The 13,914-nt window shown below is 39.5% G+C and overlaps 1 protein-coding gene across 2 annotated transcripts in view; it reads left to right on the top strand.

Moving 5' to 3' along the window:
• Positions 1 to 13,914, top strand: part of ADGRA1 (adhesion G protein-coupled receptor A1) — a 484,111-nt gene that overhangs the window by 201,925 nt on the left and 268,272 nt on the right. For both annotated transcript variants that reach the window (XM_042458649.1, XM_042458648.1), the window contains exon 7: positions 12,327 to 12,540. In XM_042458649.1, coding sequence (XP_042314583.1) covers positions 12,327 to 12,540 — 214 coding nt within the window. The remainder of the gene's footprint in view (positions 1 to 12,326; positions 12,541 to 13,914) is intronic.

Here is a 13,914-nt window from a genome sequence, read left to right as displayed (position 1 = left end):
CGTATGAGGTACGCTGGGTTGAGCTGTATTGATGGGCTCAGAGTCACCCAGTGTTCTTCAAAAGTCCATTTAAATCTGCCTCATTCCAACTGTAGCCTGACACTGTAATCATTACACTGCTATGCCACTTTTTAAAATACTCTGCTTATATCCCCGTTTTGAAAACAGGTTTCTTCAAATAAAACAATACATTATTTGTATATTACCTTTCCACAAGAGCACGACAGTAATCTCAAAACAGATTGTTTTTGATGTTCAAAAGCTGTTATCAATATTCTGAGTTTTTCCTGGAGTGATAAACAACAAGAGTGGTGCCCAAGGTATAATATAACAAACCTGCAGGAAAATGAAAGTGCTAAATAAAAATGGGGCATTTCCTCCCTCCCTCATCCCTGGTGAAAAAGAAGTGCATGTTTGCTTCATTAAAAAGGCACATGCATTTTGCAGTGTTACATGTTACAATGTACTTGCCTTATAATTCAAAGCAGTCATCACAGAGCACAGTTTGCCAAGAAATGATCCCTTTGATTGCATGATTTATAAAAGTATAGTAGAATGGGAACTGTGTGGCTTGTAGGTTGCATGTAGGTCTTGAGGTAACTAATGACCTCCATTGACTCGCAAACCCCTGAAATAAAATCCTTTTTTGGGTGAAAAATAGTCCTAGAAGCCCCTGGGGAGGTTAAAAGTTGTTTCAGGATGCCAAGGCAGAGTCAAGGCTCTCTCGAAAATGGCCTTTAAAAGACTCACTTCTGGTCATCCAAAATGGAAGCTGCAGTTGTGCACTGCAGCAGTCCACAGTCCCTGAGCAGCTGAAAATTAGTTCTCTGGGTTTTGGCTTATGCCTATGTATAATCCTCAAATATAATCATGTTAAGAAAACTCAGAATTTTTCTTGATGATGGAAAAAGGTGCTTTCATACATGAACACACACCACTTCAAGAAAATGCTGGAGCATCTCAAGATTTCCGTGTGTGCGTGTGTAAAAATGTATTTGTACAAAGAAGAGTTTTGTGCAAAATACACTGTTTTCTTACAGTAATGTGAAATTTTGTGCAAAAACTAGTTTTCTTGCTGAAATGAATTTTTCTTTAAAAGTCATGAAATGCAAAAAAAAATTGTTTCAAAATGTGCAAAATCTATTGTAATCTCATTTAGAGAGAATACTTTTGAAATTATTCATTACTACATGCAAAATTGAAATGAGTGTAGATTTATGTTCCCACTGAAGTATTATTTTCAGACACTATTTTTTAAGGTTTTCTTAGTTGTGGACAGAAGTTATTATGTAAAAAACGTAATACAGGTTAAAGCCAGGAGAGGACTATTATGCATTTTATGCTTATATGACATGCACTTTTTTAAAAAGTATCTAAATAGGTTAGGCAGATATACATACCAAGTACACACTTACTGAAACATTTGACATATTGAAATTTATCATTTTAAGGAATTTTAATATTTCAGAGTGTTTCAGTCCTTTAATCACATGTTTTCTCATACTCTTTCTGCTCTTTTGTATGGTGTTGAAAAATCTGCTTTTTATTGAACAATGATTGTTAAAGAGAGTGTGTGTACATGCCTTCAGGTTGCTTGTTGACTTATAGTGGTGCCATGAATTCCATAGGTTTTTCTTAGGCAAGGAACACTCAAAAATGGTTTTGTTTGTTCCTTCCTCTAAAATGTAGCCTACAAGACCTGGTATTTCTTGGCGGTCTCCCATCCATGTACTAACCACTTTCCTCAGAAGAGAGTAAATTGATCCTGCTCAGCTTCCAAGATCAGACACAATCTGGTGCCTTTAGGGAGGCTTATGATATTTGTCAACCTGAAATAAGAAGTAAACCCTGCTTGCTGGTCCATGAAGGACTGAGACCATGGACTCGAAGTGCACGAAAATGGAGGGACAACTGTACTCTTTACTGTGGGACTTAAAGGGAAAAAATGTATATCAGCAGAATTGAGATAAATATAGTATGAACATTTTGCTTGATGTAGAACAGAAATGGTATGCCTGTGCTTATACATTACAAAGCGTTTGCAAATGTATCTTTCCTTTCATTTACATGGAAATTTCAAATGCATGCTTTTTGAAAGGAGCGGGGCACTTCCTACACCTACATAGACATAACATCACAGGGGACTTGGCAACTAACACATGTTAACTAGGTCATTATTTTCTTCATGTGATCTCCCTTGTGAATTTGGTCGCAAATCTGGTGTTAATCAAGCTGTTCATGGAAAAAAGCCATCCTGCTCAGATGCTATTTTTGTGATTATGGAAGTGCTGGGGAAGGGAGAGGGGCCAAGTCTTAACATAGCTGCAGAATATTGCTCAGTCGACATTCTAATATGCCTTGTAAAAATCATATGGATAGGGGGTGGGGAACATTCCAGATGTGCTTCCCTGTCTTGGTAGCATATCCATGTGGGTCCATGAGTGAGGGCCATCTGCCTTGGTCCAGGCCTCAGAAGGAGAGAACTGCTGGACTAGATCCCCTTCCCCACCACCATTCCCTTCTCCTTTTGTGTTGTGTCTTTTTAGATTGTAAGCTTAAAAATAATAATTGTAAGCCGTTTTGATAGCCTTTAGGGCTGAAGGGCGGAGTATAAATACCATAATAAATAAATAAGTAAGAAACTACTGGTTGATGGGGACAGGGCTTTCAGATGGACAAGCTCCTTTGGTCCTCCAGGTGATTTGGATGTCAACTACCAGAAGCCCCAGCTAATTTGCCAACAATCAGAAATTCTGGGAACTGAAATCTGAAAGTCTAAATATGGAGAACCAAAGGTTAGGAGCCACTGTCTTGTATAATGAGATTGTGTGGGGGTTTTTGTTCATTAATCCCAGGAAAAAAAAGGTTTTCAGACATTATGTATAATGACTTCTAGGCCCATTAAACATGGCAGGCTTTATTCCTTCTGTTGTTGATACAGATAGATATATAAATACCATATACTGTATACTCGACTATAGTTCGACTTCATGTATAAGTTGAGGGCAGGTTTTGGGCCAAAATTATAGATTTCAATATGACCCATAGATAAGTCAAAGGGAAACCTTACGGGCACTTAACAAACGATCTAAAGGATGAGGCAAGGGAAAGCAGTGCCCAAGAACTTACAAAATTCCAGCAGGTATAACTATTTGTGTTCACACTAAAGGCTGGAAGAATGAGAGAGTAGAGGAAGGTTAGTGCTTCCAGGACAGATTACACTCTTGCCTTTCATCAGGGGATGGTTCCTTTTTAAATAAAAGAGTTAAAGTACAGTACTTACATTAACCCATGGATAAATTGACCCAGTTTTTTGGGGTCAATTTTTTTACTAGAATTTCTAGATTATACATGAATATATACAGTAGATCTGAGATGAGAGTGGTGATTAGATGTCAAGTCCAGCAAGATACTGAGGGCCGAAAGAGACAACCCATTTGTGCTGCTGTTTGGGTGGCTTCAGAGGTGGCGTTTTTACTCCAAACATCCTGAAGCTGCTGCTTACATCCTGGCTGCTTATACATGGGCAGCTTCAAGGCACTCGGGCAGTGTGCCGTTTATACGGTACATGCTGTCAGAGCGTCTTAAAGCTGGCTTCCAGTCATGGCAGGGCAGGAAAAGCCAGCTTTTTGCCAGCTGAAAAGGAGTGGCTTTTTGCCATTCCTTTTCCAAGCAGATTGAAGGTGGATTGGGGCCATGGCATGTGGTTGCCACAGTCCCAATCTGTCTTCAGAAGAGGCGGCTTCAAGTCACCCCTTCTGCCCGTCTATTTTGCCCCTTAGTTCAGAAAATCATGATCCAGTAGTTAAAACTCAATAAAGCCTTTATTTTAGAGATTATAGATTCAGTTCAGTGATGTTCATTGTCAGAATTAATGAGAAAATGTTAAAACTGCCTAATTAGTCTACACACAATTTCAAAGTCGAGGAGGGCTTAATTTTTATTTGTTATAACTAATAAACACACTTCCCCTCTCTTTCTCATACCACCCCCTTCTTTGCTGTTACCACCAGATTCTTTCACTTAAAAACCTTGACCAGGCTTGGCTCCTGCTTGGCTCCCTTCCTGCACCTGTGACTGAGATCATTACAACTTAACCATACTGCTTCTACTATACAACCCATCACACCTAATTCCCAATGTTTTATGGCCGGCAAGTTGTATAAACAACTCCTGACACTCATGACAAAAAGGCACCGCTGTTACTATAAACAGAGAAAGTGTTAATGTTATTAAGATGTCTGGGATATGGCTAATCTCAAGGGAGCATGGCGTCTTCCATGACAAGGGTTTGGTGAATCTGCTCCAACTTTCATTCATAACCTTTAAGTTGCTGTCCAAAGCACTGAACCTGTTGTGGGAATAGAGTTCATCACCTTTGAAATCTCCTTTATTCCTAAATAAAACCCAATTCCAGGATAAAACTTTGAACCCCTGTCATGGGCCACTGGCTAGTTAATCTAAATGTGTGATCAGCAGGAATAGGCTAAGCTTGATTGCTCAGTTGTTACTCTGTTCATGTGAATAGTGATAGAGAACAGTGTCCTTTACTTATACAGCCCCTTGACATGATCAGAAACCATTTTACTTTTGACACCCCTCCGGCTCTGAACTGAATTGAAAGGAGACAAATAATATTTAAAAATATGCAGACTTTCAGTGTAAGAGTGATGCTATTTAGGTAGTTAAAAGTTTAGTCTAAATTACTCTTAACTAATTAATTTTATTAGACTCAATCTCAGGCAGCAGGGGACCAATCCTGGTAGAGGAAGGGAGGGTTGGATTTAACCCTTTGTTCTTCATAGCAATCTCAGTCAACCACCTGGATCAACTATTTTCATAGAGTGCGAAAAACCCTCAGTTATACATTGAATGCATGGCATCACATTGAGTTTGTTGTTTCAAGTCAAACTTGCAACTAAGGCCTAATCTGCACTGCAGAAATAATAGAGTTTGACACCGGTTTAATTGCCATGGCTCAATGCTATGGTATTCTGAGATTTGTAGTTTTGTGACATATTTCGCCTTCTTTGTCAGAGAGCTCTGGTACCACAAAAGACTACAAATCCCAGGGTTCCATAGCATTGAGCCATGACAATAAAAGCATCTGAGGAAGTAGACTGAAGTCTACAAAAGCTCATGCTGTCAACTTCTTTGTTTCAGTTAGTCTCAAAGGTGTTACAAGATCTCTCTACGTACTGCATTATTTCTGCAATGCAGATTAGACCTCGGTGTAATTTCACTTTATTTTCCCTAAATATCAATATATTTTGGCAACAGAAAGTGAAGGTATGGGGCCCTGGCATAGTTTGGGATCATAAAGGAGAGTGTCACTACAGACAGAGAAGAGTTTGCCTCCCTATCACCCTTACTTTATAGGGTCCCAGTTCAGACCAGACCCTTCCTGTTTTGTAAAAACACACTGGCAATTTCTGCATATATGTGCAAATGCAATGTCTCCCTCCAAGTGGGAGCTTCACTATAAGGGCAAAAATTAGAGGTCATATGCAATAAAGGTCACATACAATTTGTTCCTTACTGACTGTGTCAGTAAAAGCAATTAGGAGGAGAAAACAGACAAACAGACAAAGTGACCTGAAGAGGTACAGGAAATTATTATTTAAGAAGTCATGCTTCCAGAATTTCAATGCGGTTGTCTAAAAAGAAAATCCTTCAACATTTCCACATACATAATGGTATGTATTTCTCAGTTGCTGGCTGCCTGTTGCAAGCGTATGAATTAAATTGTTTGGCCTTGAGGAATGTCTCAGGGAAAAATGGCTAATCTTTCCAATGTGATTCAGATCTATTACAAATAAACTCACTTGGCATGGTACATGCTCAAGGAATCTGCCGATATACGAAACCATATGGATTTGTTTTTCATAGATTTGTAATGGATGGGGGTGTGTAAGAGGGTTGCTCAGGCTAGGGTATCATAATGTTGCTCAGAACATACTGTAATTAGCCCAAATGGAAATATTTTTGAATGGCATAGTGTTTTAGAACAGGTGCGGCTCAGGAGTTTTGGAGCTCCTTCCTGGCTTTGCGTTGCTGGGTGCAGCTTTCAGACGGCTGCGCCCAGCGATGCAGAGGAGAAAGGGGCAAAGCGGCCCCTTTCTCTTCCTCCCTGCTGTCGCGGGGTGTCCTTGGGGCTTGAAGCCACAAGGACACCCCTTTCCAGGCGGCAGGGAAGCGGCGTTTTGCTGCTTCCCCGCGGCCTGGAAGCGGCGGATCAGGGCCTCAGCGGATGCCGCTCTGGCTGCTGAAGCCCCAATCCGGCGGGGAAACGGGCGGGTGCAGGCCGCTGCTTTTCGGTGGTCTGTAAACCGCCCTAGACAGCTTTAAAAAAGCTTTCAAGATGGATCTCTTCTCGCAGGCCTTTCCTAAATAAAAGTGTCCAGCCACAGAATGATCACTCCTCACATCATGTTTTAGCCCACCGCTCTGTCCTCGTTATATTTTAGTGTATTATTAATAGATATTTTAATTGTATCATGTTTACTCCTGTTTTAAGGGGGGGATTTGGGACATAATGTTGAATGTGGATATTTTAATGTGTTGTGAGCTGCTTTGATTGCCCCATCACAGAAAAGCGGGATAAAAATAAAAGTTTTATTATTATTTTATTATTATTGTTTATTAACATTAAGGGACTAATATGCAAGTAAATATTCAATTTTATTTACATTTTTTTACATTCATTCTTTTATGGTTTATAACACGTATACTTGTACATCCTAAAATGAGTCTGTTATAAAGATAATTTAGCAATATTATAAATCCTCCAAGCCACGTAAATAAATGTTCATGTTCCCTTTACTCTTCAACTTTTATTCTTTTCTTTACTGTGTACCAAAATCTGGTTCTGTGTTTAATTTAAATAATTTAGATACATCTATTTTGGAATATTTGGTGGCCAAGTTTATTACAGGATTATTTTTTCAGTCTGTGTTGTCTATTGCAGTGTGGTTCCAGAGTCTGTATCCACCATTATATGGTTTCTGACATACAGTGACAGACCAGGCTGAACATTTTACCAAACCACAGATCCCAGGATTCCACAAGAGCAGTGGCAGTTAAAGTGGTGTCAAACCGCTTTAATTCTGCAGTGAGGATAAATTCTAGTTTGAATTAATTCTTATAGAATGTCAAGCAGGAAAATACAGCGAGTAGAAACATTTCAATGCCAAATGATCAAAGTATGCATCAGGATTACTGAAACACAATTTGCCTGCTCTGGCAGTATTAAAAGCAAATGGAAGCCCCAAAAGTGGAAGATAGCTATGAATGAAATTGGAAGCCTTAAATCTTGACATGGCTATAGTTAACTATGGCCCAGTACAGACCTGCCCCTTTTTGCGCTAGATTGGGGCCAGGGCAGCCTCACCTGGCGTTTTTCTGGACCACCGAGAAGCGGCAGAATACCGCTTCTCCGTGGCCCAGAAAAGGGGTGTCCTTAGGGCCCCCAGACACCCTGGCACTAAAGAGGAGAAAGGATCACTCCCGCAGCCGCACAGTTGCACTGGTAACAATCCACTCCCCAAAAGGAGCTCCGAAATTGTGCAGAGATGTCATGCATGTGTCACACTGTTTAGACAAAGTGCGCACATGGTCATCGATGCATGCCGCTTAGGGACGGTGCCATGTAAAGATTTGGTTTGGGTTCCATGCCACCACATGAATGTGTATACTGAAACACAACATTTGTGTTTGTAGTTAGCACCAGCGGGGGGAAATGAAAGCACAACCAAGGATGTTAACAAGAAAACAGAACAAGGATTAGATGGGAACCTGTCCAGGATGTATGTTAATGACTGCTAATTACGGGAATAAAGGTGAGGGAAGGGCAGTGATCTCAGCTTATTCTTTTAGAGAGAACCATTTTGGTCCTGGATTGAGACTCTGATTTAGGAAGATATGAAATCAACAAGAGATTGTTTGTTTTCGGAACACTAGGTTCAAAGTTAAGGAGGGCCAAACACTGGAAGCCCATAACTAGCATGGCTGATTGGCATAAGTTTGGAGTTGATGGGATGGGGATGGAGTGGTGGCTGGTGATTTCCACATCTGCACACACACACTACAGACAGCCAGATTTCGGCATGGATAATTCATTTCTTGACTAAATGCAGGTAAATACTAGAAGCAGCACATATAAATTGGTACAATAGATCATTTCCCTTTCTCTCAGCAGCTGAAATTGCATTTGATTAACCCTTGGCCCTTAAAACTGATATAAGAAGTTGTCCATTCATTATTCAATTAGACAAAAACTCATTCCTTCCTCCACTTCTGATAAGATGCACAGGTGTTTCCATTGTAGCCCAAATGAGAACATTAAACATTTTCTTTATAAGTAGAACAAGTAAGGATAAATGATGCACCTATCCAAAGGAGCAAGAAAATGAATATATATTATCATTATTCACACAAAATTAAAAAGGCAAAACTTGGGAGTTAGCCATTCTGTCTGAGTCAGCACTTCTGTTTGTGAGACTCTGTGTGTGTGTGTGTGTGTGTGTGTGTGTGTGTGTGTGTGTGTATAAATGCAAAGCCAATAAGGGTTTGAGTGTTGGACTAGGCCTTTGAGAGACCAGAACTTGAATCAATACTCAGCCGTGAAAACTTACCGAGTGACCTGGAAATAACAAACCTCCTCTGAATAAACTTTGCCGAGAAAACCCTATGATAAGGTGGCCATGCATCAGGGTTGAGTTGAAAGCACATAACAATGTGCATGTAATTCTTCTAGCATTACTATAATACATCTCAATGTGGCCTACAATTGATGCTCCATATGTTGCCATGGTACAGCCAGTGTGACATAGTGGTTTACACATTGATCTACAATACTGGAGACCACTGGGTAACCTTGGGCAAGCAACACTCTCTCAGCCTCAGAGGATTGCAACAGCAAACCTCCTGTGAATAAATCATACCAATAAAATTCCATGATGAGTTTGCCATATATAAGAAATTACTTGAAGGCACACAAAAACAAACATTGCCACATTATTGATCCCTACATTGCAAAAGCTGCTATTACTTGGAAATATAACTACATCTGTGTGTGTGTGTGTGTGTGTGTGTGCACATGCTCATGTATGCGTACGTCTAATGTTGTCACAGCTGTTTTTCTACCCAGCTGTAAAATGGAAAGAAAGAGAAAGGAAAGGTGATGGAGGCTAGAGAAAATGTTGTTGTTGTGTGCGCCTTTAAGTAGTTTCTGACTTGTGGCGACCCTAAAGTGAACCTGTCATAGGGTTTTCTTCGCAAGATTTGTTCAGAGATATGCCATTGCCTTCCTCTGAGGCTGAGAGAATTTGAGTTGCCCAAGGTCACCCAGTGGGTTTCATGGCCAAGTGAGGAACTGAATCCTGGTCTCCAAAGTCATAGTCAAACCTAGACCACTACTCCACACTGGCTCTCAAAGGTGATATAGGACATACTATTTGATTATTATTTAATGCAGTTATATAGTCTAATCTTTGTTGAACATGTTTTTCTGAAGGTCTTTATTTCTAAGAAGTGCAAGTCATCCTCTTCTAGGGAATGTACACTTTTCCCTTTGATAGTTTGTGAACAGTCTGTGATGAAACACTGGACCTTTTGCAAGAGCACACCTAATGCTATGTGAGATGGTGGCATGTGTTAATCATACTGAAATGGTAAGAGTAGGTATGATTCTATTTCTTTCCTCCTCTTGCTTCCCACTCACAGCAATTGTGGCCAATCCAGCTGCTGCATGTACAGTCACACTGCAGTCAGCTTTGGGAGAGGTTTGACAACTGTGATCACATGTTCCTACCTTCTTCCTGGGAGGTGGTGTTTAGCAACATGGAAAATAGATGATATGACCAAAGCGCTTTCATGGGGAGAAATGTGCTAAAAAAAATTGATGCCAAACTGGACCCATTCCATTCTTAAATTAGTATGATTGTGGTAGGACAGCAGGCTGGTGTAATAAAGGAGCCCTGATGGCGCAAGTTGGGGGCAATTAGCTTAAGTGCACTGATACGTGGTATGGAAATGTACTTGCTATTGCTATTGCTATATAAAGTCATTGGTCCCACATGTGGGCCAAAGGTATTCTTAGAAAATAAAAATGTCAGGGAGGCTGTAGATGATCACTTCCTTTGGAAGCATGACCTGTTCTCTCGCCAACAGTGGAGTAGAATAGCTGGAGAGCTAAGAGGTTGAGGGAGCATCCTGGAAGATATAGAGCAATAACTGGAAATGAAGGGGGAAGTTTTAACAGTGTGGTGTGTATGTCTTGCTTGCTTTATGTTTTGCCTTTGGGGATGGGATATATCTCTGATTTATTTATTTATTTCCCACCTTTCCCCTAGCCTAGCATTCAAAATGGCTTACAAAAACTAAACCAGCTACAAATAAAAGCTGACATCAGTAAAAACATAAGAAGTTGACATGTGATTATAGTATTAACAGAGTTAAAAGTAGCCTAAAATCCTGTCCATTAAAAAGCAAGAAAGAGGATCAGTACAATATACTATTAAAAGTTCTTTCATTATAAACAGTCAGTTTCTCAAAGATTAGTCACAATGAAAGTATCTTGGCCTACTGACAGAAGGACACCATGGAGGAAACTGCTCTAGCCTTTCTTGTAAGGGGGTTCCAGAGCAAGACAGCAGCTACTGAGAAGGTTGTCTTTCATATTCCCACTAAACATGCCTTCAAGGATTGTGCAGTGGACAGAAGGGTCAAAGCTGAGGTCCATGTGTGTGGGGAAACATGGTCATGCAGATAACCTGAACAAGGGTCACAGAAGTAGCACATCATGTCTGGAAACAGACTAGGAGTTAGTACTGTTGCAATAAGTGGTTGTGTGCTCCCTGAAATCAGCCCTGGTCAAATATCTGGCTGCAGCTTTTTGGAATAGCTGAAGTTTTGAATACTCTTCAAATGTAGCCTTGTATAGAGCACATTATTATAATGCAAATGGGAAATAAATAAGTGTTTCTGTGTGTTTCACTTCATGTTTTTATTTTAGTATGTTGTGTTTTGCTTGGATTATTTTGTTTTGGGATGGTTTGCCTACATCTGTTTCTCTAAGCATCATCAGCTTGCCTTCTGTGGAATATGTATTTTATGGTGCTTTATGAGATCCAATATGTTATCTGGTCTTTGCAACTGAGATTCCCCCCTTTCCCAGTTACTTGTTTCTTGAATTTCATTGCTTGCCATTAACGAAATGTGAGATGGCTTACAAAAGGATTCAGAACAATTATTCTGAGGTTTGGAATTCAGTTCCTTTTCTTTTAACCTCACCAATCTACTTTCTGCCATACTGAGAGTCTGGAAGTTGTACAACACTCTTGAAAAGGACATGAATGATGACCATATTCAGCACATAAATGTCCCACACATGCAAAACTCATGAAATTTACATCTGTAGGAGTAAAAGACCATTACACATGGGATAAATGGACACAGTGAATCTTTAAAACATTCTATTTTCAACCATACCTTGTACTAAAATAAAAGAGAACTCTAGTCAGAGTGAGTGAAATTATGGCTTAATTAGAAAATGCAACAGATCTTAATAGCCTATATTTTGCCACATTTATTTTATGTTGCTTGATTAATGTGCCTGTGACAAGATTTTCATGCGGTATTTCAGTCAGGTTTTAAAGCAGAAAATTGTCAGTTTATTTTAGTCTATGGCTCTAGTCCAATTCCTAAAACTTTAAAATCACTGGGACTCAAGGCTGATTTTAAATAATGTATTAAGATAAATCTCCCAGCCTCTCTTGAATATCTGGTGGTGTGGTCAAGAAATGGGGCAATGTACAGGTCTGCCCCATCTTTGTTCTTCAAGTCATATCCATAGCCATACTTCTTAAGGTCCTAAAGCAGTGCTTTCAAAACTTAGGAGGGGAAAGGGGTCTCTCATGTTGTACTGTGCATCCACACATAAATGGCTACCAAAGAGATTTATGGTCACTTGTAGCCAAATCTACTTGGGAAGTCTATTCGTAGTATCCTAAATAGAATTCTTTGTCAAGATGAATGAATGAGGGAGAGAAATAGGATACTGGAAATTGGGTAGATGCAATTTGTGTATTTAAAGCAATTCTATTTGTTGGTATGCCGTTAAACCATATTAATACGGACTGCAGTCCTGTGTACATTTATCTGGGGCTGGGCCCCATTAAATGCACAGTTGTGAGTGAGTAGACATGGACAGGGTTTCATTGTAAAAGAAGGAATTTGTGATTGTACTTGCTTAATCCAGTCCTTCAAACGCTTCTTTAAAAGACAAGAGATCAATAAATCATTTTCTTTATACTTGCCTCCTACAGCTGGACCTCTGGAGCTTCCTCTTTTTGAATTGATACCATCGCAGAGACAGGTGGTTTTTCAGGGTGACCGCTTGCCATTTCAATGTACAGCAACATACCTCGATAACACCACAGACGTGCACTGGTACCATGATGGCCGCCTAATTGAAACAGATGATGAAAGAAGCATGTTTATGGAGGACAGCATAATTCATGACTGCTGTTTAATTACACGGTAATGTATTCATATTTTTGATGCACTGTTGAGTGAGTGTGCCACCTAGACAAGTATTTAAGAAGAGTTATGTGAGACACTAACACTTCCACAATTCCAAATGGGAGCTATGCATTTACGTACTTGACAAATTCTAGTTTCTTTCAGTTACTTGGTGAAATGGATCGCCGATGCCATATGCAAGGTAATGTTAAATATTTGGTTTAGTTTGAAAAGGTCTACTGAGACCTTTTAGATATTATTAGGTTTTTACTCTCAGCAGCCCTACCCAAATTTGCCAATGCTGAGTTGCAATACAACAACATTTACTGTGGAGATTTGAGAAATCTCACAATTGTTGAGATTTTGGTATTGGCAGAACTTTTCAGTGTTAAGAATTTTCTCATACTTCCATTAAGGGAACTCACACCTAGCATGAAACTGAAACACAAGTAGTCTCTTAGTTTTGTCCTCCATGTTTTTTTTTAATGCCCTGCGTAAAATTAAAGAAACAAAGGTCCAAAACACACCACAGCAATAATCCAGTCTGAGTCTGTTTTAACTGCCCCAGTTCAATCCTAGGGAATCCTAGGAATTGTAGTTTATTGTGGCACCCGAGCACTCTGACAGAGAAGGATAAATGTCTCACAAAACTACAGTTCCCAAAATATTGAGCCAGGGTAGTTAAAATGGATTCGAACTGGATTACAGTATTTCTGCAGTGTGTTTTGGACCAAAGTGCATGTGCACAGAATACAAGCATAAAAGAACAGGCTGATTAGTCACAGACAACCCATCCAGTACTCCTTTTATCACTCCACACAGCCTGACAACATTGATCACATCTTTGGATTTTGAGCATTTTACTAAAATATGCAAAAAAATTGTCTTTAAAATGTACAAAATTTCTCCAAGACTGACAAAGTCTCACATTCTTGCAGTGGGGAGAACATTTTTCATGGTTTGCCCCATTAAATTCATGAGGATAAACCAAGCCAGGATTTGTATTCACATGTCCTAGAGGGCTATGGTTGCCTATCAACTACTGGATTAATGGAAATATTTGTTTGAACAATAACAGAAAGATGTTTCATCACTCCCAAGTGCTTAAGAGCAATGTAGTGGGTGACTAATTAATTTTCAAAAAGATCTATAGAAAATTCTGTTCATTTGCTAATGGATGTTGATGTTGTAACTGTCTGCTGAAACCTTTCCATTTAAATACACTAACCCTAGTGATGAAGATTCCCACTGTTTCTATGGCAGCGTTTGTAAGGGCCTAAACTAGAATTATAGGTTGATTTTTCTACTGAAGAAACATCTCTCATTAGTTATTTATAATAATAAAGGAGAATGTTTGTCTCTGTGTAAATGGACTTAAATCAAACATTAGAA

Source organism: Sceloporus undulatus, chromosome 3 (genome assembly GCF_019175285.1).
Source record: "Sceloporus undulatus isolate JIND9_A2432 ecotype Alabama chromosome 3, SceUnd_v1.1, whole genome shotgun sequence".
Taxonomy (NCBI): Eukaryota; Metazoa; Chordata; class Lepidosauria; order Squamata; family Phrynosomatidae; genus Sceloporus; species Sceloporus undulatus.
This window is presented reverse-complemented; position numbering and strand designations above follow the sequence as displayed.